Genomic DNA, 24,358 nt, shown 5'->3' with positions numbered 1-24,358 from the left:
GAACGTCTGTTTGGGAGCGTGGCTAGATAGGGGGGAGCACCACCCTGGAAGAAATTGTAAACAAAGACGAGGAGTTTAAAGTGTGAACGATAACACACCAGAAGCCAGTGCAGGGAGGCCAGAACCAGACTGATGTGGTCCCGTTTCCTGGTCCCAGTCAGGAACCTGGCAGCGCTGTTCTGCACAACCTGTAGGCGACGCAGTGATGACTGACACAGCCCTGCATAGAGAGAGTTGCAGTAATCAAGCCTAGAAATTACAAAAGCATGGAGTACCCGCTCCAGGTGGGCTCCCGACAGCATAGGCTTGATTTTTGCAAGGCGTCTCAGGTGAAAGAAACTGGACCGGATCACATAGTTGATGTGAGCATCAAATTTAAGTCCAGCGTCAATTTTCACTCCCCACACTGGCGACAACTGGTTTTGAAGGACAGGAGTAACATGCTCCATCTTTATCGTCCCAGTGAGCAGCCGTGCACCAACTGAAGACATGAGAGGTGGGATTGTGAAACACCAAGGTACAAATAATTACAGTAATCAATCCTTGATGTAATAAATGCATGAATTACTGTTTCAGAATCCTTTTTTGACAACAAGTTCTTTACCTTGGTGATCCTTCTTAATTGATAGAAACTAGATTTAGTCACCGCGCTGATATGGCTGTCCTGTTTGTTTGTTACCTCATAAATATTCTGATAGATTTTAGCAAAACTCTCATCTAAGTGAATAACTTTTGGAGTTAAAGGTAATGCGGAGGATGTTTCAGATTTTCAGGAAAAAACCGCCCTCTCCACTCTGAAAAAAATAAATGCGCATGAGAGAGAACCTTTTTATCCTCGTGCACGCTCTGTTCAGCTGCTGCCTTGCAGCACTTCTTTCAGCAGTAATCTGAAATTAACTCCTCCAAATGGCATGCCGAACTTTAGCTTACTTGTCGAGCAGAAAACCAGTGACAATTTCAGCTGTTAACTTTATTTACTCTGTAAGTGTTTTTCTCCCCAGAAGAAGCTACAACGATGTTCTGCTGAGCTGTGGTGGCCTCATGGAGGGGGCCACCGTCTAGCACACTGCTGCTAACCACTAAAACATTCTCCCTCTCCTGATAATAACTTTTTGCTTTCCTTGACGTTGAATGTGCTACTACTAGTTTACCCGTTTAATTATAGATTCACTAGAATAAATACATAAAGTTTATCTTTCACCAAATAGAATATTTACTAAGACATCATAATATAACTATGGACACATTACTTGTCTTTGTGCGTGTGTGTGTGCGTGTGTGTGTGTGTGTGTGTGTGTGTGTGTGTGTGTGTGTGTGTGTGTGTGTGTGTGTGTCTGCTCTGTCTTCTTGATCCCCAGTGAGTCGTGGAGGATGGCTGCTTATACTGAGCCAGGATTCTCTGGAGGTTTCTTCCTGTTAAAAGGGAGTTTTCCTCTCCACTGCCGCTTTATGCTTGCTTAGTATGAGGATTGCTGTAAAGTAACTGACACTAGTCAGTGACTTGATGCAATTTGCTGGGTTCCTTATATAGGAAAATTATTTCTGATTGGCTTAATGAACTGGCCTGAATTGGAATGTTTATTATGTGAAGTGCCTTGAGACGACTCTTGTCGTGATTTGGCGCTATATAAATAAACTTGAATTGAACTGAATTGACAACGGCATCTATGGGAAGCCGTGTGCATGCGAATGTGCATGCACAGGGCTTCCAATAGATGCCGTTGTCAATGTGTGAGCATGAATGTGCATGCACAGGAAGTGAAAACGGCCCAGTAGGGTTGGGCATCGAACATTTATTTATCCAGGACCCACTGTTAGTTTTTATCCAGAATCGTTCAAAGTTTTTTATTTCGATTCCTAGTTGTGATTCCTAGTAAGCCGACGGAAGAGGAATCCGCGGCCAATCTTACAACTCTACACCAGGCCTATTCAAATGGCGGCCCGTGGGCCACATCCGGCCCGCGGGCCCTACCCAGCTGGCCCACCTCACCCAATCCCCCAACCACCAACGGAAAAAAAACTGTTGAAAAACTGTTTAAGCATGCAAGTTTCTAAATTCCCACACTGATATTGCACATGAACACAACACCATTTTAGCAATCAGAGACATATATACGTAGATGCCCCGTGGACTGGTGCTGTCTATTGGAGCTGCCATAGTGTGGCTTGTACATATTCATGTCTATGTTAGCTGTGACCCAGCAATGACCCAGCCCAGTTTGCGGAGCAAACAAGCGCCTTTCAGGCAAAACTAAACATGTTCGCAACTGACTTGACTGGTGAAAGAATGCTACATTTTCCTACACTCCGTAAAGCCACCTCTCCTCCGAAAGTCACGGCAGAAATGACTGGTTTAGTCGCGAAACTGAAGGACAACTTCACCAGCTGCCTGGAGGATCTGTCACTTCCTACAGAGGCGATGCAATTAACGAAAGATCCATTTGCTGCCATTGCTGAGGAAACATTGTCCATCAAAGCTAAGAAAGTGGTCTCTTCTATCGATGAGGGACAGTTCCTGCTGGAGTTGGTGGACATGCAGTCATCACTTACGCTTACGCACATCGCTTACGATGCCACAAGAGCTGCGCACAAATGGCCCCGCTAAGTTTTGGAGTCGGATCAATGCCCATCAGTTCCCAAACCTCAAGAATGTATCTGTAACTGTTCTCAGTATGTTTGGATCCACCTATATTTGTGAATCCAGCTTTTCCCATATGAATGCAATAAAAACAAACCTGTGCTCCTCTCTCACTGAATCCTTTCTGCACTACAGTCTGCGCATTGCACTCAGCTCCTATGAGCCAAATATTCCATTTCTTGTTCAAAACAAAAAGTGCCACCTCTCGCACTAAAGTTGCAAGAATAACGGTCAAGCTATGGTTATTGTAAATGTTAATTTAGTAGCTGTGACTGAGTTATTGGAGGTTAATAAAACAAATGTTTGTATTACCAGCTCTGCAGCTGGTAAATTAATACAGATCATTAAAGCAATAAAATACATTGTGCATTGCTTTTTTTGTTGTTGTTTTATTAGTGGTAGAGGTAATATCAGTCAAAATATTAAAATTTAATATTTAAACATTGTCCGTAAAAAATAAAGATTTGGGTATCCGGCCCAAAGCTGATCCACGATTTTGAAATCTGGCCCAGTAGGGAAAGTAATTGAATAGGCCTGCTCTACACGGTGGATAGAAGCTTTAAAGAACAAACTCTGGACAGTGTGAGGTGAGTTTGTCTCACTGCAGAAATAAAAACACACACGGTGCGTCAGCAGTCAGATGCAGCCACTCACCAACACTCGTGTGTGTGTGTGTGTGTGTGTGTGTGTGTGTGTGTGTGTGTGTGTGTGTGTGTGTGTGTGTGTGTGTGTGTGTGTGTGTGTGTGTGTGTGTGTGTGTGTGTGTGTGTGTGTGTGTGTGCGTCAGAAGGCTGAACAATAACCTGTAGAATAATTAAAGTCATCGTGCTAGAGCAGCTTTCTCTGTGGTGGACCACACCAGCCTCTGCCACAATAAATAATAATAATAATGATGATAATAATAATAATGATGATAATAATAATAATAATAATAATAATAATAATAATAATAATAATAATAATAATAATAATAATAATAATAATAATGATAATAATAAATCACACACAAAGCTGTAAACATTTTAATTTCCTTTCTGAACTGTTTCTGTGGAGAGTTTTAATGTTTAAAATCTGTTAGATCGTTACTGACAGCAGCTACGTTTAGGTTTCACTTTCTGTTCTGACTGAATGCTGCTGCAGCATGGAGGTGTAGTTCTCAGTCATCCTGGACATGATCATCCTGAGAGTTTTAGCTGAAAACAGCTGGACGTTTCTGGATATGTTGGAGACATTTAGCCTCTCATCCCAGAGGCTTCTTCCAGACTTTGGTTGTGGTCAGAAACAAACACACTGGTTGTGCTGCAAGTCTTTTTCTTTCTCCAAAACATGTTTTTGTCTAAATGAAGGCGATGTTGATGTTCATAGAATTAAAATTCATGTTGAAGTTAAGATTATTTCATCAAGTAGGACCTGTGGTTAGCTGGCTCGTGTAAAGCATGTCATGTCTTGAAAGAATCAGAATCGAGAATGGATAGGAAACGGAATCGAAATGAGGAATTGGAATCGGAATCGTTCAAAATCAAACAATGCAGAACCCTACTGCCCAGCAATGAGCACGTACAACAAAGGCCTTTTGTGAACGCTTCACCAGAATGATTGACCGTTACGGGGACCAATGGTTCAGATGATCCACCTGGAAGAAAATGACCTTTAATCCTATCCAAGATGGCTGCCACAACTCATCAACTTTGGCCAACATTAAAACAGTTTTTGATTAATAAGGAATTCAGACTCAGTTTTCATTTTACTACATTTGAACAAAGTCTCTGACAGGCTTAAACCTAATTTATACTTCTCTGTCTGCGTTGGGAAGGACGCACACAACGCCAATATCCGTCCTTTCGAGGGCTCTACAGCAGGCTCGCAAGGACGGACGGAGATGGGCTCTCTTTTCTAAACATCCATCTAACGAGATGGAGAACGTAAGCTTGTGGTTGGTCAGGACGCCGCTGTCGTCAACAGCACCGCCATTGCACCCTCAAAGCGTAAAGAGAGCCGAAGATATCCAGCAGCAGACACGGAGAAGCTTGAAGAATACCTCGCGGAAAAACTCTAAAAATATGAAAGCTTTATTCACCCGTGACTGGAGGAATGAAAAGATATACAGCAAGCGTTTTATTTGTGGACGGAAATTGTGGGAAATGCGGGTTTAGAGGTGGCGAGCGCATGAAGAGGTGGAGGAGAATGAGGGACTAATTTGTCTGTGTTAAAAAGTCTCTTAGATACAAAATAATACAACATAAACACAATAAATGCACTAACTTGGAACGTACACATGACAGGATACCACAGAACAGCGCTATGCCCTCTGGCGAGGGAATTGCTTTGCAACACTCCCCAGGAGACAGAGAAGTCCGAAGGCAAACCGTCTCTGTCCATGCGTGTCTCTCCCTCGTGGAGCTGACAGAGAAGTATAAATTAGGCGTTAGTATCAAGAGGTCGCTGCATGCAGAAGCGTTCTGTCAGTGTCCTCTGCGTGTTTAAAGGACCAAGTTCACTTATTTTTTTCAACACATCTGCAGTGATCTCTAATGTAAATGAATGCCTTGTAAGTCGATCTCTGTGAGAAAAAGCTCTGCTGCTCCTGTTTCAAGACGTAGAAGTTAGCCAGCTCAGAGGAGAGCTGAAAACGGCAGGATTTGAAGTCTTATTTCCTCATCCTCTGGCATCTTACCTCTGATGGGCTAAATGAAAAATGACTCTACCACTGACTCCGTTTGCTTTGCAACGTTGATGTTTTATCTCCACAAATAACACAAACCTGGAGGAGTTCTGTTGTGTGGTGGAGATGCTAATGCTAATGGTTAGCTTCTACCAGCTGAGACGTTGGTAAAATGGAAAATGGCCTGTATTTGATATAGCGCCTTCTAGAGTCCTGGAACCCCCCAAGGCACTTTACAAAACAATCAGTCATTTACCCATTCACACACACATTCACATCCTGATGGTGATTAACCACATTGTAGCCACGGCTGCTCTGGGGCTCACTGACAGAGGCAAGTCTGTCATACACAGGCGCCACCGGTCCCTCTGAACACCACCAGCAGGCAAGGTGGGTGAAGTGCCATGCCCAAGGACACAACGACAGACTGAGCGGGGATCAAACCTGCAACCTTCCGATTACGGGGCGAGCACTTAACTCCTGTGCCATCGTCACCACGTCCTCTGCTGTTTCCTGGATGCTAAATAAACAATAGCAATGTGATGTAGATCTGACTGGTTTCTCTAATCCAAGCGTTTTGCCATCCATTTTCTATTGGTGGCTAATGCAGGAAATAGGGGTGGAAGACTGTTTTCATGTTTAGCCTGCATGTGAAACTCAGTGTGCCCAATCACATAAAAAAAAATTGTAAAAAACAGTTTCTCAGTGAACTTGCTCTTTAATAAATCCTAAAATCACCCAAACTCGACTTACTGCCATGTGAGTTTGTCAGAGATCTAGTGTGCAGAAAGCTGAGCACCACTCAGCAACAATTTCTCCCATGAAGACTATGAGGATGCCAAGATACAGTAAAGCTTACATAAATTGTTGCTGTCACAACAAAATAAAAAATGCACAGTCCTTCTGAAAAATTTAACCTTACGTGAAGAAACACTTCCTGAGAAGTAGAAGAGGTATTTGGGACAGGGGATGGTCACCACCTCGCCAACGTCTGCAGCAGGCCAGCAGGTGATCTTGTCCCATGTTCCACTGCAGCCTAACAGAAACAGGAAGTTATTTATCATAAAATGATGAAACATTGATCAATTTGGGTGGTCGTTGCGTGAATCCACTTCACTGATGAAGGTGAAGATGGAGTTCCCATGGCAACCAGAACGTGAACGCTCACGCCAGCCGTCATAACAACATCGGGTCCGTAACGGTGGAGAACCCTGGGCCAGGATGCTTCCACCATGACTATTGAAGCAGCTTCTCGTCCTCCATGACACACTGTTGTTTGAATTTAACAGATCACTGTGACTTTCCACATGCTACGTGATCTCCATACCCAGAATCAGGTCATCAGTTTATCACAAAGAAAACACACACAATAAAGCACACCGAGGAATCTATTAACTTTTAGCACTAATTGAATCTTAAATAAAAAATAACGTTGGTAAATGAGTCATAACATGGTGGATGCACATAGCGCCTCACTTAGCAACACGTGACTCTGAAGCCATCAGGAATGAAACAACAAATTAACAAACTGAGTTTCATTATTGCATCCTCACAGCTGTACTCTTCAAACAAAATGTTATTTGTTTAAATGAATGTTATTTTCAGACTTAAAAAGCTGGTAGTTTGAAAAGAATGACGGAGATGTTCTTCCTGCTTTATAGATGAATAAAAGCGTCAGAATCTACAGTTTTATTACAGTTAAATCAGGTTCTGGTTCCAGTAAAAGAAGAGTTGGAAAAATAAAGATTAGATAAAGATTTGAAGCTGACATAAATCACTTAAGTCGTTTCTCTGCTGAACATGAAAGTGTCCAAAGTGGCTTTATTGTCTTTAGAGCTCGGTGTGTAAACCAGAGGCAGACCGATATGGGGATTTTTAAAGCCGATGCAGATACAGATTTTTAAAGGATTTTGTTGCCGATGGCCGATATCTAAAACCGATTAAGATCGATATAAATACGTTTTAGCAGCACAGTGATTGTGAAAGATGACTGAACACTCACATATAAATTAAACAAGTCAATAAAACTCAATGTTTATTGAACTTCAAATATAAAACAAAGTCAAAACACTTAAAAAACAGTGTGTTGGGTCCTTCTTCAGGTCCTTTCTGCAGTCTAGTAGTGGCTGCAGTTGGCTACACAGGTGCCTGTTATTTATTTATTTTTTTATCTGCTTTTAAAAATAATTTTGGCCGATGTAGGAAAAAATGTAACATATCAGCCTGATATATCGGCCGACCTCTAGTGTCAACCATAACATTCTGAGGTTTTCAAACGAGTCAAATCATGAACAGGTAAAAAAAAAAACAGATTAAAATGCCATCTACCTGTTGTTCTGTTCTCAATCTGAGCCTGGCACATGCTCCTCTCCTTGTCTATTTCCAGAATCAGGTCGCACATCTGACTCTGTGCTGAGAACACCTGTGGACAAAAGCATCTTTATGTTTCTCTTCCAAACTATTTCTGTTTCATTGCTTTCAGAGAGGGGAGGGTGGGGTGGGGGTGGGGGGGGGGGGGATGACATAAATATATAAATAAATACAACTTCTTACTACTGACATTTAAAATCTAAGGATGCACGATATCATTGATCTACCATTAACATCACATCTCTGTATCGGTATTTACTCTTGATGGCCCAAGCCATACACATGATAAATGACTTGGACTTGTCTTTCAGAGTCAGATGACTCCAAAGCGCTTTACACCAGTGTGTCTTTCATCCATTCACACACATTCACACACTGATTGTGATGAGCTACATTGTAGACATTGTACACTGACAGAGGCGAGGCTCCCGAGCACAGGCGCCACCGGTCCCTCCGACCACAACCAGCAGGCAAGGTGGGTTAAGTGTCTTGCCCAAGGACACAACAGCAGCATTCTCTGATTGAAGTCAGGATCAAACCTGCAACCTTCCGACTACTGGACAATCCGCTCTACCTCCTGAGCTGCTGCTGCCCCAAGCATCAAATTCTGCAGCTATTTCTCCTTCTCAAAATGTCAACATATGACAGATCTGAGGTAACGTTTTTGAGATATTTTAGTTTGTTTGGAGCTGAGAAGTGTGAAGCAGCTGGGATGAGAATGAGCTCCTCTAAATCTGAGATCATGGTCTTAAGTCGGAAAAGGGTGGAATGCCTTCTCCGGATCAGGGATGAGGTCCTGCCCCAAGTGGAGCAGTTTAAGTATCTCGGGGTCTTGTTCACTAGGGAAAAGATGGATGCAAGATCGATAGGTGAAGCTCTCAATTTATTGGGCGACCTACGTTCCTACCCTCACCTATGGTCACGAGCCTTGCGTAGTGACCGAAAGAACGAGATCGCCGATACAAGTGACCAAAATGAGTTTTCTCCACAGGGTGTCTGGGCTCTCCCTTAGAGATAGGGTGAGAAGCTCGGTCATCCAGGAGAGGCTCAGAGTAGACCCGCTGCTCCTCCACATCGAGAGGAGCCAGTTGAGGTGGCTTGGGCATCTACTTAGGATGCCTCCTGGACACCTCCCTGGTGAGGTTTTCTGGACACGTCCAACCAGGAGGAGACCTAAAGGGAGACCCAGGACATGTTGGAGGGACTATGTCTCCCACCTGGCCAGGGAATGCCCTGGGGTTCCCCGCATGAGCTGGCCCAGTGGCTGGGGAGAGGGAAGTCTGGGCTTCTCGACTTAGGTGACCCGACTCTGGATAAGTGGAAGAGAATGGATGGATGGACGGACGGACGGACGGGCGGGCGGATGGATGGATGGATGGATGGATGGATGGATGGATGGATAGTTTATTTGGCACAACTTGTGAAGTATAAATTTGCCTTGTGTAGTGAACATGGTCCTCACAGCACATAGCTGCATGTAGCTAGCAAACAACTAAAACAAGAACAAGAATTTTCACCCAAGGCTTGTTTTTCTTATCTGAAGATTTTTATAAATGTTTTACCATCATAACTGCAAAATGGAGAAAAAGAAATAAATACATGACTGGTACACATACTGTATCATAGCAGAGATGGGGAATTGTGGCATCAACAAGTCATCTCCATGCTGTGTTTTTTTTTCAGCTCAGCCACTAAACCAGGTGATTTCAATCAGCACAGTGAATGAACCTGGTTCCATTGCTGAGCACAACAACAACACGGCATGGAGATGACTTGTTGATGCTACAACTCCCATCTCTGCATCTTAGCATCCCGCTCAGGGCGAATCACATTCAGCTGCTGTTGGAGACAAAATAAACAAGGGGCTCTTCCTATTTCTAATTAAATTTAAGTAGTTGTCATTTTGCACATAATTTTTTTTTATTTAAAGGGGATCTAAGTAGCTTTGGCTTGCTTTTAGCACCTCCTAGTGTCTGTTTGTAGAACTGACAGCAAAACCTATCTCCTCACTGTGCGTTTGTCTTTTGAACGCCTTAATCTAACAGCTTAAATGTCTCCCCAGCCTTCTTTAGTGTCTACAGGAGTGATTTATCACTAAATTAAGCAAATCAGCTGTGTTCATGATCTCAAACATGCAGGAAACGTGTGGGAACCAGACTGCAGCGCCAGGTATGACAGCTCAATTTTTTTCTAAGTCCCAACAGAGCGGCCAGCTAGTCTGAAGTTGCAAGTAGAACATTCTGGGGCGATAGAGGCTGGGTGGCCTTTCATTAACCCTGGAGGGACATTTTATACATACTGGCTCAAGAAAATGATTTAAAACATGAAAATGTTGCAAAGTGCCCCTTTAACCCTCTGGAGACAGGCGTTGCAGATTTGCAACAGTTAAACCTACCTACCTGGTTACTCCACATACGTATTTCATGAGCATTTTTTAATTCAGAAGTACCCCTGAAGGACTTAGTTGTTCGTCCTTTTATCAAAACTTATTTTGAGCCTGAGAGGGTTAAGCATGTATGATAGGAGATACGTGATGTTAGCAACTAAAATGTTTCAGTTTGTCTTTTATTACACAGCATCTATCAGTATTGTTTTATATCGCTATCGGAAATTAGTCAGACAATACCGGTATATTGGATATTGGTAGAAAAGCCAATATCGAGCATCCTTAAAAAAAACTTTACAAACATTATATTAGTCAAGGATTTCTCCCCATGACTGATAGCATGGCGTGTTTTTATCACTGGAAAGTCGGATTAGTGGAATGAGTGTGCTTCTGCGGAATGAGAAACAGCTAAATGTGTGAGGAACAGCCAAAAAAGGGCAAAAATCCCATTCTTGTGGATGCATTCGCTCATGTTCTGAGATTGTTGGTGGACTGGATCTTTGCACTTTCCCACATTTATAAGTTAAAACTCTTTTCACTGAGTAGTGTAGAAGATATGCTGTTACAGCAGTTTGACTCTTCCTCCTTAAGCTGGTCACAAGCCTGGCTAGAACAGCATCCCATAGATCCACCAGTAAGGTGGTGTTGGTCACCACCACCACTAGCTGATCTCACAAATGTTCTCCTTTGTTGAGGTCTGGATGCACAGCAGGTTGTCCCATAATCTCTCCTCCCAAACACTGGAGCTACTCGGTGATGATCCTGGTTCTGGGGACGAGTGTTCCCATTCTGATAGTGGCTGACCTGGGATTTTTCTGAGTATGAGGCCATCAACGGGACACAATATTTATAGGAGGGCCAAGTTTAGTTCAACAGTCTTACACAAGCTTTCACGCTGGAAACTCATATTTGCCTCATTAGTGCCACTAGTGTTTGGACTTGGAAGTGCATCCACCTGTAATGTGCTCATTGGACAGATGAGTGAGAGGACAGGGGAACTTCAGGGGGCCAATCAGATTTCAGCAGGAGCCAATGGCACTGTGGCCCCATATGGGCCATTCCCATCTGTACCGGGTCGGCCCGGGCCGGGTAGCCCCAGTCGGCCCCAGCCTGGCCCGGTTGATTCCACACATCCTTGCCGTAAGCCCATGTGGGCTGATTCTACCCACCAATCAGAGGCTTGCTCTAATGGAAGGTGTGAATTTGCTGTCAGCAGTGGGTGTGTTGGCCCTGGTCGGCCTGAAGCAGACCCCCTCGAGAAGAGGGCTGAGAATGAGCCTTGGTTGGCCCGGAAAAATACCAGGCCACCCAGATATGTAAACAACCTACGCTACCCGGCCCGGGCCGACCCGGTACAGATGGGAATGGCCCAATAGATTCGCCAGTACATCATGGAGGATGGAGGCGGGTCTCTGACATCGCACTGCACTGAGGTTGGCTATAACCAATACAAGTTCTGTTCTGGCTGGGAGAAATATATCAACCTGCTTCTGCAGACAGAACCTTAATCCATCTCTGAACCTTCTTATCGTCTGCCGGTGACACAAAGCTGCAGATTTCCTGGAAACCTAATAAACATGAACACTAGCCACAGGAGTTCCTCATCATCTGATCAGAGATCCGTCCGTGGTACTGTTGTGAAAGTGTCTGAGATGAAGTCTGTGTGAGTCAAAGGTGAGCAGCTAATCTTCTTGGGGTGTTGTTTTTCTGTTACACCCACTTTGCAGTCTAACTTTAGCTTCTTCGGCTGCTCAGAACTTTGATCCTAAGTTTGTAGATGGTACCAGAGAGGGCTGGTTGCCAGAACCCCAGCTTCCATCGCCCTGTTGCTCAGACATTAACCTGTGGGGACATGCATGGTGTGCTGATGCTTAGAAAATGCAAAAACTCAATAAAGCTGCAGGACCTGTGCACACAAGAGCTGTCGGTTAGGTGCTTGTCATACACCTGTGAGTGGAACACACCTGGCAGCGATTTTAGCTAAAAACAAAGACCAAAAGTAAAGTAACGAGCCTTTTGTTGTTTCTGCTGAAGAAGTTATGGTTACTTTGCTTATGTGTCAGTTTTACAGCCAGTATTTAAAATATATGACCAGTTTTACATAAAATGAAATATGATATGTCAGGCTTGGTTTGCAGCTTATCTGGATTTTTTTCTACATAGAAACATTTGCATACACCTGTAAACAGCCTGCTCTTTGTCTTTGTCAAGGCAGCATATCAAATGTCCCGCAGGGGTGTTGAGCTGGTTTGTGTTTTCATTCGTCCTTCTTCCCCAGGAAGAAACATTTACATTTCTCCTTAAAAAAACATGAACAACATGAGGCACGGATCTCAGACATCAAGATCTTTGTCCTTTAAAATAAATAAAGATACGTACATGCATGCTTGTAGATGTTCAACAGGTTTTACCCACATGGTTTTAACAAGGACTTTGCATGGGCAGATGTATTGCTCCTATTTCAATGGACGAGTCTCCTTTCAATGAGGATTAATCAGACTGAAGCTACATGGCTATTGTCAGCACGACTATGATCCTATATGTGACTCCCACATGATCATTTATCTTCAAGCAGCAGAGCTTCCCTTGTTATTTCCCAGAGTGATGATTGGGTGGTTTGGTATGCTGACAGTGATGGATCAGGGTTGCTTTAAGTTAAAGTTAAAAAGCAAAGATCTGACTGGAGCAGCCTCCTTCACTTGACTTTCAGTCTAAACAACGTGCCTGTGCACAAGATCTGCTGCTCTGAGAGCGTTGACCTCCAACTGGATTAAAATGCTCACGAGAGACGACAAAGTGAGCGAAAAGCAAAAACTAGAGGCACACAAAGAAAACTGTTTCCATGGTGCCATGCTTGAAGACTTTCCTCCATGAAAAGCTGACTGATGAGCATAAAACACCTGGAAAGGATATCTCAGCTGTGTAGTCTATTTGTTAAACACTTTTAAAACGTTCATAAATGATGGTAAAACGTTCATTCACACATCCTAACAGCAATTCTGCGCCCAGACAAGCGCGAAACAACTAGAGAGCTTTACTAAATCATCCGGACAACAGAATAATCGAATAAAACGTTTACTAACGAGTCATGAGAAAACTCAAACATACTCACAGGCTCTAGAAACACGCAGGAGAAAAAGAGACAAATCCGCCTCGAGAATTGGACCAGCATCCTCAGAATGACGCAAACGACTTTAATAAAATGATTTAACTGTTAGGAGAAAAGTTCGTCTGAGTGATAATCAACGACTGTAGAAAATGATCATCTGCGCGGGTTTAGCGGCTCCTGCTCCTACCTCCGTGCGTCTTGAGCTCTAGTTGGAGCTCCTACTCCTCCTCCACTCGTTCATTACCTTGAACGGCCAAAAAGAACCAATCAAACATCAGCGGTGCGTCAGTAGATGATGGAGCAGCAGGAAACGCACTGTAAAGGCAGCGCAACGATCCTCAGAATAAAATCTGATGTTTACATTAGTTCAAATCGCAGTTGTTGCATTTTGTTTTCTTTAATAAAATGCGTGTTCAATACTTTATTAGATAATAACAATACCTTTGGGTTTCAGCTGATTTTCTGTTCAAGTTGAAGGTCAGAAGGGGCGGGACTCTCTCTCTCTCTCTCTCTCTCTCTCTCTCTCTCTCTCTCTCTCTCTCTCTCTCTCTCTCTCTCTCTCTCTCTCTCTCTCTCTCGATAAACTGCAGAAAATTTCTGACGAGTCGGCAGTTATGTGGGGAACAGGTGAAGACAGGACATTGGTGGATAACTTTGTGGAGTGAGCAGGACTGAATCATCTAAACATCAATTCACCACAACTGAGAATCATGGGGACAAGATCAGGTGGAGGAATACATGGTAAGGTAGAAAACTAGAGTGAGGTAAAGAGTATATGATGAAGTAGTGGACTGCAGAGGGAGGTGGAGAACTACAGGGTGAGATAGAGGATTTCAGGATGAGGTAGTGAATGACAAGGTGAGGTAAAGGAATACACAATGAGGCAAAGAGAGTGAGGTTGGAGTAACAGGAGGAGGTAAAAACTACAGGGTGAGGTAGAGGACTACAAGGAGGTAATTACAAAGTGAGGTTGGGACTAGGATGAAGTAGAGGACTACAGGAAGAAGTAGAGAACTACAGGAGATGGTAGAAGACTACATGATGAGGTTGGGACTACAGGATGAAGTAGAGGGCTACAGGAGGAGGCAGAGAACTACAAGGAGGTAGAGAACTACAAGGGGAGGTTGGGACTATAGGATGAAGTAGAGGACGTCAGGAGGAGGCAGAAAACTACAAGGTGAGGTAGAGGACTACAAAAAGGTAGAGAATTACTAAAGTGAGTTTGGGACTACAGGATGAAGTAGAAGACTACAGGTGTCATGGTCTGCGTCTCCCCTCGTGTCTCCCCTCATGTGTCTTCTTGTGTTCTCCATCCTTCTCTAGGTTCTCCTGTTGTGTATCCTAGTGCCCTCTTGTGTCATTGTCTACTTCTTCCTCATGTGTTCCCAGAGCTGCAACCCCTCTAGGTTTCCTTCCCCCCAGATACTTCCCTCCAGGTCCTGTGCTCCCTGTGGTCTTCCTTAGTCACGCCCCTGTAGTGTCTCTTTCTGTAGTGTTTCCTTTAGTTTCAGCTGTTCATTTATTAGTCTCTTTTAGTGTGTTTCTTTCCCCAGATTGTTAGTTATTTGGCTCTTCTTGTTTTTAGTTTTTGTCTTAGATCATGTTATTTTTCTTCCCCCTCAACTCACTGCCCTCTCCCTGATTTGTAATTGAGTTCACCTGTTCTCTCTCTCCCCACACACCTGCAGTTCATCTCCCTCTCATCCTCCCAGTGTATTTAACCCTGTCTGTGTCTCTATATGTTTGTCGGTCCATTGTGTTTTTCTGTCAGTCTCGTCTCGTTTTTGGATCTCTAGTGTTATTAATGCTTCTTGAGTCTCTAGTGTTTTTGGATCTCTGTTCATTATTTGGATTTTTGGTTTTTGGCTCCCTGCCTTTGGATTATCCCCAAATAAAGAATTTCTTATTTCATCTTCCACCCCTGCCTCATGTCATCCTGGGTTTCTGCATTTTGGGTCCTAACCTCCTCCTTGCTCTTATCATGACAACAGGAAGAAGTAGAGGACTACAGGAGAAGGTAGAGAACTACTTGGTGAGGTTGGGACTGCAGGATGAAGTAGAGGACTACAGGAGGAGGTAGAGAACTACAAGGTGAGGTTGAAACTACACGATGAAGTAGAGGATTACAGGAGGACGTAGAAAACTAAAAGGTGAGGTTGGGGCTACAGGATGAAGTAGAGGACTACAGGAGGAGGTAGAGAACTACAAGGTGAGGTTGGGACTATAGGATGAAGTAGAGGACTGCAGGAGGAGATAGAAAACTACAAGGTCAGGTTGGGACTACAGGATGAAGTAGATGACTACAGGAGGAGGTAGAAAACTACAAGTTGAGGTTGGGACTACAGTATAAAGTAGAGCACTACAGGATGATGTAGAGGACTTCAGGAGGACGTAGAAAACTACAAGGTGAGGTTAGGAATACAGGATGAAATAGGACTACAGGAGGAGGTAGAAAACTACAAGGTGAGGTAGAGGACTACTCAAGGAAGTAGAGAGCAACAAGGTGAGGTTAGGACTACAGGATGAAGTAGATGACTACAGGAGGAGGTAGAAAACTACAAGGTGAGGTTGGGACTACAGGATAAAGTAGAGCACTACAGGATGATGTAGAGGACTTCAGGAGGACGTAGAAAACTACAAGGTGAGGTTAGGAATACAGGATGAAATAGGACTACAGGAGGAGGTAGAGAACTACAAGGTGAGGTTGGGACTATAGGATGAAGTAGAGGACTGCAGGAGGAGATAGAAAACTACAAGGTGAGGTTAGGACTACAGGATGAAGTAGATGACTACAGGAGGAGGTAGAAAACTACAAGGTGAGGTTGGGACTACAGGATAAAGTAGAGCACTACAGGATGATGTAGAGGACTTCAGGAGGACGTAGAAAACTACAAGGTGAGGTTAGGAATACAGGATGAAATAGGACTACAGGAGGAGGTAGAAAACTACAAGGTGAGGTTGGGACTACAGGATAAAGTAGAGCACTACAGGATGATGTAGAGGACTTCAGGAGGACGTAGAAAACTACAAGGTGAGGTTAGGAATACAGGATGAAATAGGACTACAGGAGGAAGTAGAGAACAACAAGGTGAGGTTAGGACTACAGGATGATGTAGATGACTACTGTTACGTCCTCGACAGGTGTTGTTAAAAAGTGAAGGATGGGGATAACATGAGAAATGTGACAGTGGATATTAAAATAGTTTTATTGTTGAAAAAGGTTCTAAAACCCGAGCAAACAGATGGCGCGCATTATAAAAATAATGCAAAAACTAACAGAACTCTCTAAAAGGTTAACATCACATAAATTATCAACTATAAAAACACCTGGTAAAAACTTGTATTAAAAGCTTTACCGCAACGAAGGTGTTTAAAACCGAAGTCAATAAAATTGCCACAAACAAAGTTAACCTTTAACACAAACATCAAAAAGATCCCACTGGATCATCCAAAACTCATCACTAAGAGTTCAAACCACCAAAGTTTAAAAACTTCACAACGAGAGGGGTTAAACCAAACCGAGACCTGGAGGACAGCTGAACCCCTGCACTGCTGCCTCCCAGACTGCTGAAGACACAGCCTTTTTACACAGGTGTTGGTAATCAACAAGATTCGGCTCAGCTGTGCTCCTCAGCAGCCTGGGAGAGAGGAGAAGGAGGGGCGGTGTCAGGCTGATCACTAGGGCTGGGTGATCCTGGCTCCTGGATCCTACTGGCCAGACTGGTAGCCGTAACTACAGTGTGAGGTAAAGGTCTACAAGGTGAGGTGGTAGACTACAGAATGAGAAGACCGTATGGTTTGAGGAAAATATTGTCCTTCAGTGTGAATTTTTAATGTCTTATGGTCCTTAATTAAATGAAATTAACACTCATTACAGCTGACAGCAGCGACACCAGAAGTGGTCTTCTGCTGGAGTCCATCTGACTCAAGCTTAATCACGCTGTGGTCAAGAGATCCTGTTCTGCAGACCTTCTGATACCAACAGCTACGTCCCTTAAATCCCCTTTATTCTCCATTCTGATGCTCAGTTTGAAGTTCAGCAAGTCTTCTTCACCACGCCTAGGCGCCTCTGAGTTGCCGCCGTGTGATTGGCGGAATAGTTATGTGTGCTAACAAACAGTGAACTGATAAAGTGACCAGTGGGTGTTGGAGACCATCACTGCTCCAGGAGTTTGCACCTTTATCATACAACTCTGTTCATCTGAGGTGAGGTTGCGTTTGATTTACAGCCTAATGTTTGTGTAATAAAGCTTAATGACTCTGAGTCTCGCAACAAAATATACCTGTGATAATACTTTTCCAAGCAGCTCCCAAACCCATGTAGCTGTCAGGTAATGGGATTCCAGCAGCTTTTCCACACTGGGATGTCTCTTGACTCAGCATGATGTTTTATATCTAACCCTCACTTGTCGCTGCTCTACCTGCTGGCTGCAGAAATGCCATCAGAATGTCAGGATTCTGTCCAAAAGTCTGCAAAAAGCATGTTCTATGTAGTCCAAAAACTACCTGCAACAACTAAATAGCACCCAGTCCATGAGAACAAATAGAGGATATTAATCAGATGCAAATGACTCAATAAAGCCAGAGTTGCTCAAAGTGAATATGGAGATTACTGAAGGCAGATAATAGCAGAGTAAATCATAGTCGTACAGATGGGGTGAAGCATGGCTGCCCGTTTACGAGAGGCCTGCGGGGCACATTGAGAGGCTTTTACTGGAGGCTGATCTGTGAGCTGTCCGTCAACACCGGGGAAGGGGAGGGGGTGATTAAAAACATGCATCAAACTCACGGAGTGAAGAGCAGAGAGGTGGATCGTGTTGACAGCAGAGAAACCAAGTGTGTGTGTGTGATTTAGAGGGGATTCTGTTTGCTGTTCATCAGTCTGGTGAAAAACATTGATGCTTTGAGGAGAACTGTTTTTATTTGGTTTGTCGAATGTGATCTTTTTTCTCATTCGTCTCATCCATCATCTGCAACAGTAAGTGGACTCTGTACGACTCACTGATGTCAACTCGACGCGCTAAGCAACACAAGCAGCGTCACACATTAGACACCAACGCAAGCATCACGAGATTCTTGTGTCATTTAATTTCAAACAGCAAGAAAAGAGTTGATGCACGGCTGTTTGTCCTCCATCGGCTCTCCCTCACCGGTGAGGAGAACGACCGAGATGATGTCACAAAAAAAAAGACACATCGGAGGTTTTATAGCTTCGAGGTATATGATGGACGATGTTAAAGCTGAGTAATAAAATACATTTTTATTATACTAAGATTTGCTTCAAGACCACATTTGAGTTGCTCTGAATCCTTTTCTGCATTCCTGCACAGATTTCACAGATGTTTTCAGCCAACTGGCTTTGCTCTCTCTCTCTCTCTCTCTCTCCCTCTCTCTCTCTCTCTCTCTCATTCACTCTCTCTCTCATCTCTCATTCACTTTAGAGAGAGAGAGCGAGAGATGGATAGATAGACTAGATAGAGAGAGAGAGAGAGATCTCTCTCTCATTCACTCACTCACTCACTCTCTCTCTCTCCTCATCTCTTCACTCACTCACTCATCTACTCACTCACTCACTCACTCACTCTCTCTCTCTCTCTCTCATTCACTCACTCACCCTCCTCTCTCTTCTCTCTCTCATTCACTCACTCACTCACTCACCTCTTCACTCACTCACTCACTTCTCTCTCTCTCTCATCACTCACTCTCTCTCATCTCTCTCTCTCTCTCATTCACTCACTCACTCACTCTCTCTCTCTCCTTAGATAGGGATAGATAGATAGATAGATTCTCACTCACTCAACTCACTCTCTCTCTCTCTCTCTCATTCACTCACTCACTCTCTCCCTCTCTCTCTCTCTCATTCACTTCACTCACTCACTCTCTCTCTCCATTCACTCACTCTCTCTTTCTCTCTCTCTCTCATCACTCACTCACTCACTCACTCTCTCTCTCTCTCTCTCTCTTCATTCACTCACTCCTCTCTCTCACTCACTCACTCACTCTCACTCACTCACTCACTCACTCACTCACTCATCCTCTCTCTCTCTCTCTCTCATTCACTCACTCACTCACTCACTCTCTCTCTCTCTCTCTCTCATTCACTCACTCACTCACTCTCTCTCTCTCTCTCTCTCTCTCTCTCACTCACTCACTCTCTCTCTCTCTCTCTCATTCACTCACTCTCTCTCTCTCTCTCTCTCATTCACTCACTCACTCACTCTCTCTCTCTCTCTCATTCACTCACTCTCTCTTCTCTCTCTCTCTCTCTCTCATTCACTCACTCACTCACTCTCTCTCTCTCTCTCTCTCATTCACTCACTCACTCACTCACTCTCTCTCTCTCATTCACTCACTCACTCATTCACTCACTCACTCACTCACTCACTCACTCTCTCTCTCTCTCTCTCTCTCATTCACTCACTCACTCACTCACTCTCTCTCTCTCTCACTCACTCACTCACTCACTCACTCACTCTCTCTCTCATTCACTCACTCACTCACTCACTCTCTCACTCACTCTCTCTCTCTCACTCACTCACTCACTCACTCATCTCTCTATCTCTCTCTCTCTCATTCACTCACTCTCTCTCTCTCTCATTCACTCACTCACTCACTCACTCACTCACTCACTCTCTCTCTCTCTCATTCACTCACTCACTCACTCACTCTCTCTCTCTCTCTCATTCACTCACTCACTCACTCACTCACTCTCTCTCTCTCTCTCTCTCTCTCTCTCTCTCTCTCTCTCTCTCATTCACTCACTCACTCACTCACGCTCTCTCTCTCTCTCTCTCGCTCTCTCTCTCTCTCTCTCTCTCTCTCTCTCTCTCATTCACTCACTCACTCACTCTCTCTCTCTCTCTCATTCACTCACTCACTCACTCTCTCTCTCTCTCTCTCATTCACTCACTCTCTCTCTCTCTCTCTCTCTCTCTCATTCACTCACTCACTCACTCACTCTCTCTCTCTCTCTCATTCACTCACTCACTCTCTCTCTCTCTCTCTCTCTCATTCACTCACTCACTCACTCTCTCTCTCTCTCTCTCTCTCCTCTCTCTCTCTCTCTCTCTCTCTCTCTCTCTCTCTCTCTCTCTCTCTCTCTCTCTCTCTCTCTCTCTCTCTCTCTCTCTCTCTCTCTCTTTGTTTCATGCAGACCAGCCACAGAAACTTTTATTGTGTGTTTTATTGAAAGACCCTCCATCAATAGAAAACCTGACGTCATTACTTTGAATACCAATTTTCCCGTCAGCGAGAATCAAGGACACACGCCCTGAAAAGGAAGGAAGTAACACCTGAACGGTGGTAAGGCGCGGTAAAGTGACAAAAAAGGTTTGAATGAAGAAATTATTTAGTGGTAAGCCGTCCCTCTCTGTCTCCTCTGTGGTATTAAAGCTGCACAGCCAGACATGTCCCTAAAGAAATGCCAGTGGAAGACGAGAAAACCCACCAGCAGCAGCGAGCGACAGTGTGAGTAACCTCTGATCAGTGGAAATAAGATGTGTGAAGGAGCCACAGAGAGAGGTGAGGAGCAAAAACACTGACGCACATTTAAAACGGGTGTGGGCTCATCGTCAGATCATGTTTACCCAAAGAGAAGCAGGAAAAAAGGAAGCTGGCTAAATCCGTGTCACCGTGTGATTTATGATCTGATCTGCTGGAGTCAAACACATTTACAGGATTAGCTGCAGTAAGGCTGAGGGTGGAGGTGAGCTGGATGTAAATCCACTGAAATCATTAACCTGAAACAGACCCCATGAACTCAGAACGTGATTGTCCTCCTCCGTGAGACGTGGATCAGACGGAAAACTTCATCCAGATCCTTCCATATGATAAAAGTTATCAACCAATCATGCTCTTCCAAGGTCAATTTCGAGTCACCGGTGCATGCTTGTGGACTGTGGGGGTGGGGGTGGGGGGGGGGGGCATGATGGAGCAAAAACTAGATAGAAACTCCACAAGAACCTTCTTGCTGCAAATTCATTCATCCACTCATTCATTGGATATTTTTGGTCCTATTTACTTCTAAAATGCACGTTTTGCTTCTTGAGTGCACAAAGATTCACCAGATATTTTATTTAGATCAAAATGAGAAAAAACATCATTAAAATCAACAATTCTGCAGAACTGATGCAGTGCCGAGACTGCTCTTTCTTCGCCTCTTACTGGTAAAATTTGAAAGCTGGCCCCATTAAAGTGTGCCTTGAGGTTATTTTTTGGGTAACCGTCAGACAGGTAAGCACCTGAGTGTTGTAAGTGGAAGTTGAGGTTGCCACAGAGAGGAAAAGTTCAGCATTCAGCCACACTCAGTCGTCTCAAACCCACTATTCATAACTCCTAATTACGTGCCTTTGCAGCCATGAACGTTACAGGGCTCTTAATCAAACGTCTGTGTGATTTTTCTTGGGAATGTGGAGAATTTGAGCGTATACAATTTAAATGCACATGTAATTTTTATTTCTTCCATTAAAAGGTCTCCTTTTGATTTAGGGGGTAGGTGGTATTAAGATGGTTTTATGGTAGTTAGAAACGGGTAGAGGATCACATCTGGAGCAGAAAGCTAACGTTCTTGAAAAGTTTTCATCATTGTTTTCATCTGATTTGAATAAAGCATACCAAAGCTTAACAAAGAAATATTTATTTTGCAGTTTAAACTTGGATTGCACCTGCAAAAGTTATATTTGATCTCATTTCATAAATCTGCCTGTTTGGGGTTAACAGGTTTGGAGAAAAGAAGTAATGATTATTTATAAACAATATGATCGTTATTTACATGCTGAATACCTGGTTTAACTGAACATTTCAGACTTCAATAAGAATTGAACTCCATGTCACCAACACCCTGGACTCATCCTGACTCCCCATCATCATTGTAATAAGAACAAAAACAGCTTTAATCTGTATTTAATTAGATTGTTTTGTCCTGTTTTCATGCATAAGCTTTCTCCAATGTCTTAAGAAGAAAATACTTTAACAGGTTGTACAACAAAAACATTTCAAGTAAAGGGAAATTAATTTATTCAGTCATTCATCGGGGCTAACTTGGTACAAACGCACATAAAGCATGCCGGTAGAATACAAATAAATATATACTTTGATTAAAAATGCCAAACGAGGGGGGAAAATTTAAAAAACGATTAATTACAAAAATTAAATTAGCATTGAACTGCTGCCACCTGCTGGACAAGTGGCGTAAGTGTTCGTTGTAATTATATTGGCTGAGAGAAAGTGACGTCATCGGACAAACGAGGAAATGAAAACAATGTCAAATTTTTCTTTCGTTTTACGTGAATAAAACAGGTTTTCACTGACCTTGTACTTTATAGTTGTCTCGAGGCGGCTTTGTTTCACGTTTACGTAATTTTTGTGCTTTTGAAGGGAATTCGGAACACATTAAAAACAACCTTTACCAAAAGAGTTTGGTTTCGCTGAAGCATGGGAGACCCAAATCCTCTGGTTTTAATCGGTATCGGGTCCAGTTTTGCCTTCTCTTGTCTGTTTTATAGTCTTTATAAAGAAAAGAAGGCGGAGTTAAATAAGCTGAAGGTAAGATCTGCTGAGTGAGAAACCTCCAGCAGCAACAGCCCTTCTAATGGAGATTTAAACTTTCACCTGTAGCAAATACCCGTGTTCAGACCAGATCAACACTTGGTTAAAGTCTTAAATTCAGCTCCTCACAAGCGACTCAGTTATGTTGCTGTTGAAGGTAAACATGTCCAGGGACCGCAGATCATTTGAATAAAACCAGTTTTAATGGTTACATGAAACCTTTAACCTTTGTCTTCAGGTATAATCCAAGCAGATGGAGAGCCTTTGGTCAGCAGGTATGTGCCCCGGTGCTTTGGTGTAATTCAGAAGATCACCACAGAGGAGCACTGGAAGCACTTTAACTTTGCCACTAGGACTTGGTAAATCCATACTTATCTTACACACACACACACACACACACACACACACACACACACACGTGTTTATGAATGGTCCAGTCTCATAATGTTTATGTTTCAGGAACTCTCGCAGAGTCAACAAGAAGGAGACCAACAACTCAGTGTCGTTCAGTCTGGTCAGCCCTGAGTCCTACCTGCCTGATGTTTATGTGAAGGTGCAACCCCCCCTGGAGGCCTCAGCGTCCATCCTGGAGAGGGTTTATTCCAAAGTGAGGCGTGCTGAGGAGGGTGTGGCAGATTTGGTGCTGCAGACTCTGAGTGGTGAAAAACCTGATGCAGTGGTGGAGAACGAGGAAATGTTACGCGTGGGGAGCTCCCTGATCGGGTTTGGAGAGGTGGTGCTGGAGGAAGGCCGGGTAGCAAAACTGCAGGCCCCTAAGAACGGTCGTCAATACATCCTGGTGTCCAGTGACTACAGGAGCTTCATGCACCGACACGAGGCTTCAGCCAGCATGTGGAAGATGCTGACAGCTGTGACTGGGATCACAGGAGCTGCTCTTCTAGCTGGGGCTGTGAGCAGCTTCTTTGGAAAACAGGATAGAAAGTCAAAATAGACTAGATTATTTAGGTTTAAGTCCACCAAATGTATTTCTCAGGTTTTCTCTCCCTGCCTCAGATTTTTACCACAAAAATGGGATGCGGGTTTAGGTTTAATCTCATATTTTGTTTTACATGGGGCAATAAAACCTTTCATTACATTCAGAAGAATGTACAAAATGTTATCACAACACTACAAAATAAGCATTTGCAATGCAAAAGTCATAAATAATAGAGTTTGAGGTGGAAAACGTTTCAGAAAACGATCTTCTATTCAAATGAGCCAGAAAAAAAATCAAAAATTAAAATGTCACTGTTTCATTACAAATGGAAGCATTAGGATAGAGGGAACAGGCTGCTGAGATAAATGTGATTAAAGCTGCTTTTGTAAAATAAGACAAGTTTAACTCAAGAATGAACTTTTAAACATGAATATGTCAAAGCCATATAATGATAAACCCATTCTGTTAATGAGGATGTTTTTAATCGGTTTGGGTTTTCTTGGTGTAAAACTGATGATCCAAGTTTTATTTATTGTAAATCAGACCTAATTGTACTAAAATGTAAACCCTCATTTAGATTTTAAAGAGCTTTCTGCCTCTTAAATCATTCAATGTTTTCTTTTGTGCCGTAGGAATTCAGATGGAGAGTTTTAAACGTAAAAAATAAAAATAAACATACATTAAAGCAAAAGCTGCCTCTTGATACATTT

At 43.3% G+C, this 24,358-nt stretch overlaps 2 protein-coding genes across 2 annotated transcripts in view; one reads left to right on the top strand and one right to left on the bottom strand.

The window, feature by feature from the left end:
- LOC107384262 (vasoactive intestinal polypeptide receptor) overlaps nt 1-13,366 on the bottom strand; it is a 33,076-nt gene extending 19,710 nt beyond the window's left edge. The window contains exons 1-3 of the mRNA XM_015957409.3: nt 13,169-13,366; nt 7,629-7,722; nt 6,223-6,336 (exon numbers count right to left, since the gene is read on the bottom strand). Coding sequence (XP_015812895.1) covers nt 6,223-6,336; nt 7,629-7,722; nt 13,169-13,228 — 268 coding nt within the window. The 5' untranslated portion in view covers nt 13,229-13,366. The remainder of the gene's footprint in view (nt 1-6,222; nt 6,337-7,628; nt 7,723-13,168) is intronic.
- A 9,081-nt stretch (nt 13,367-22,447) lies between these two features.
- mul3 (mitochondrial E3 ubiquitin protein ligase 3) lies at nt 22,448-24,339 on the top strand. The gene is made up of 4 exons (XM_015957407.3): nt 22,448-22,708; nt 22,781-22,868; nt 22,950-23,070; nt 23,171-24,339. The coding sequence occupies exons 1-4, from the start codon at nt 22,598-22,600 to the stop codon at nt 23,661-23,663; spliced, it is 813 nt and encodes a 270-aa protein (XP_015812893.3). The 5' UTR covers nt 22,448-22,597; the 3' UTR covers nt 23,664-24,339.
- Nucleotides 24,340-24,358: the final 19 nt, after the last annotated feature.

Source organism: Nothobranchius furzeri, chromosome 11 (assembly GCF_043380555.1).
Source record: "Nothobranchius furzeri strain GRZ-AD chromosome 11, NfurGRZ-RIMD1, whole genome shotgun sequence".
NCBI lineage: Eukaryota > Metazoa > Chordata > Actinopteri > Cyprinodontiformes > Nothobranchiidae > Nothobranchius > Nothobranchius furzeri.
Note: the sequence above shows the minus strand (reverse complement) of the source record. Positions and strands in the feature narration are given on the sequence as shown.

What these genes read in the sequence shown, in the direction of transcription:
- mul3 (XM_015957407.3), top strand. Translation starts at nt 22,598, where the DNA reads ATGGGAGACCCAAATCCTCTGGTTTTAATCGGTATCGGGTCCAGTTTT. An exon ending in CGGAGTTAAATAAGCTGAAG is followed by an intron (nt 22,709 to 22,780) that starts GTAAGATCTGCT and finishes TTTCACCTGTAG; the next exon opens with CAAATACCCGTGTTCAGACC. An exon ending in AACTTTGCCACTAGGACTTG is followed by an intron (nt 23,071 to 23,170) that starts GTAAATCCATAC and finishes TTTATGTTTCAG; the next exon opens with GAACTCTCGCAGAGTCAACA.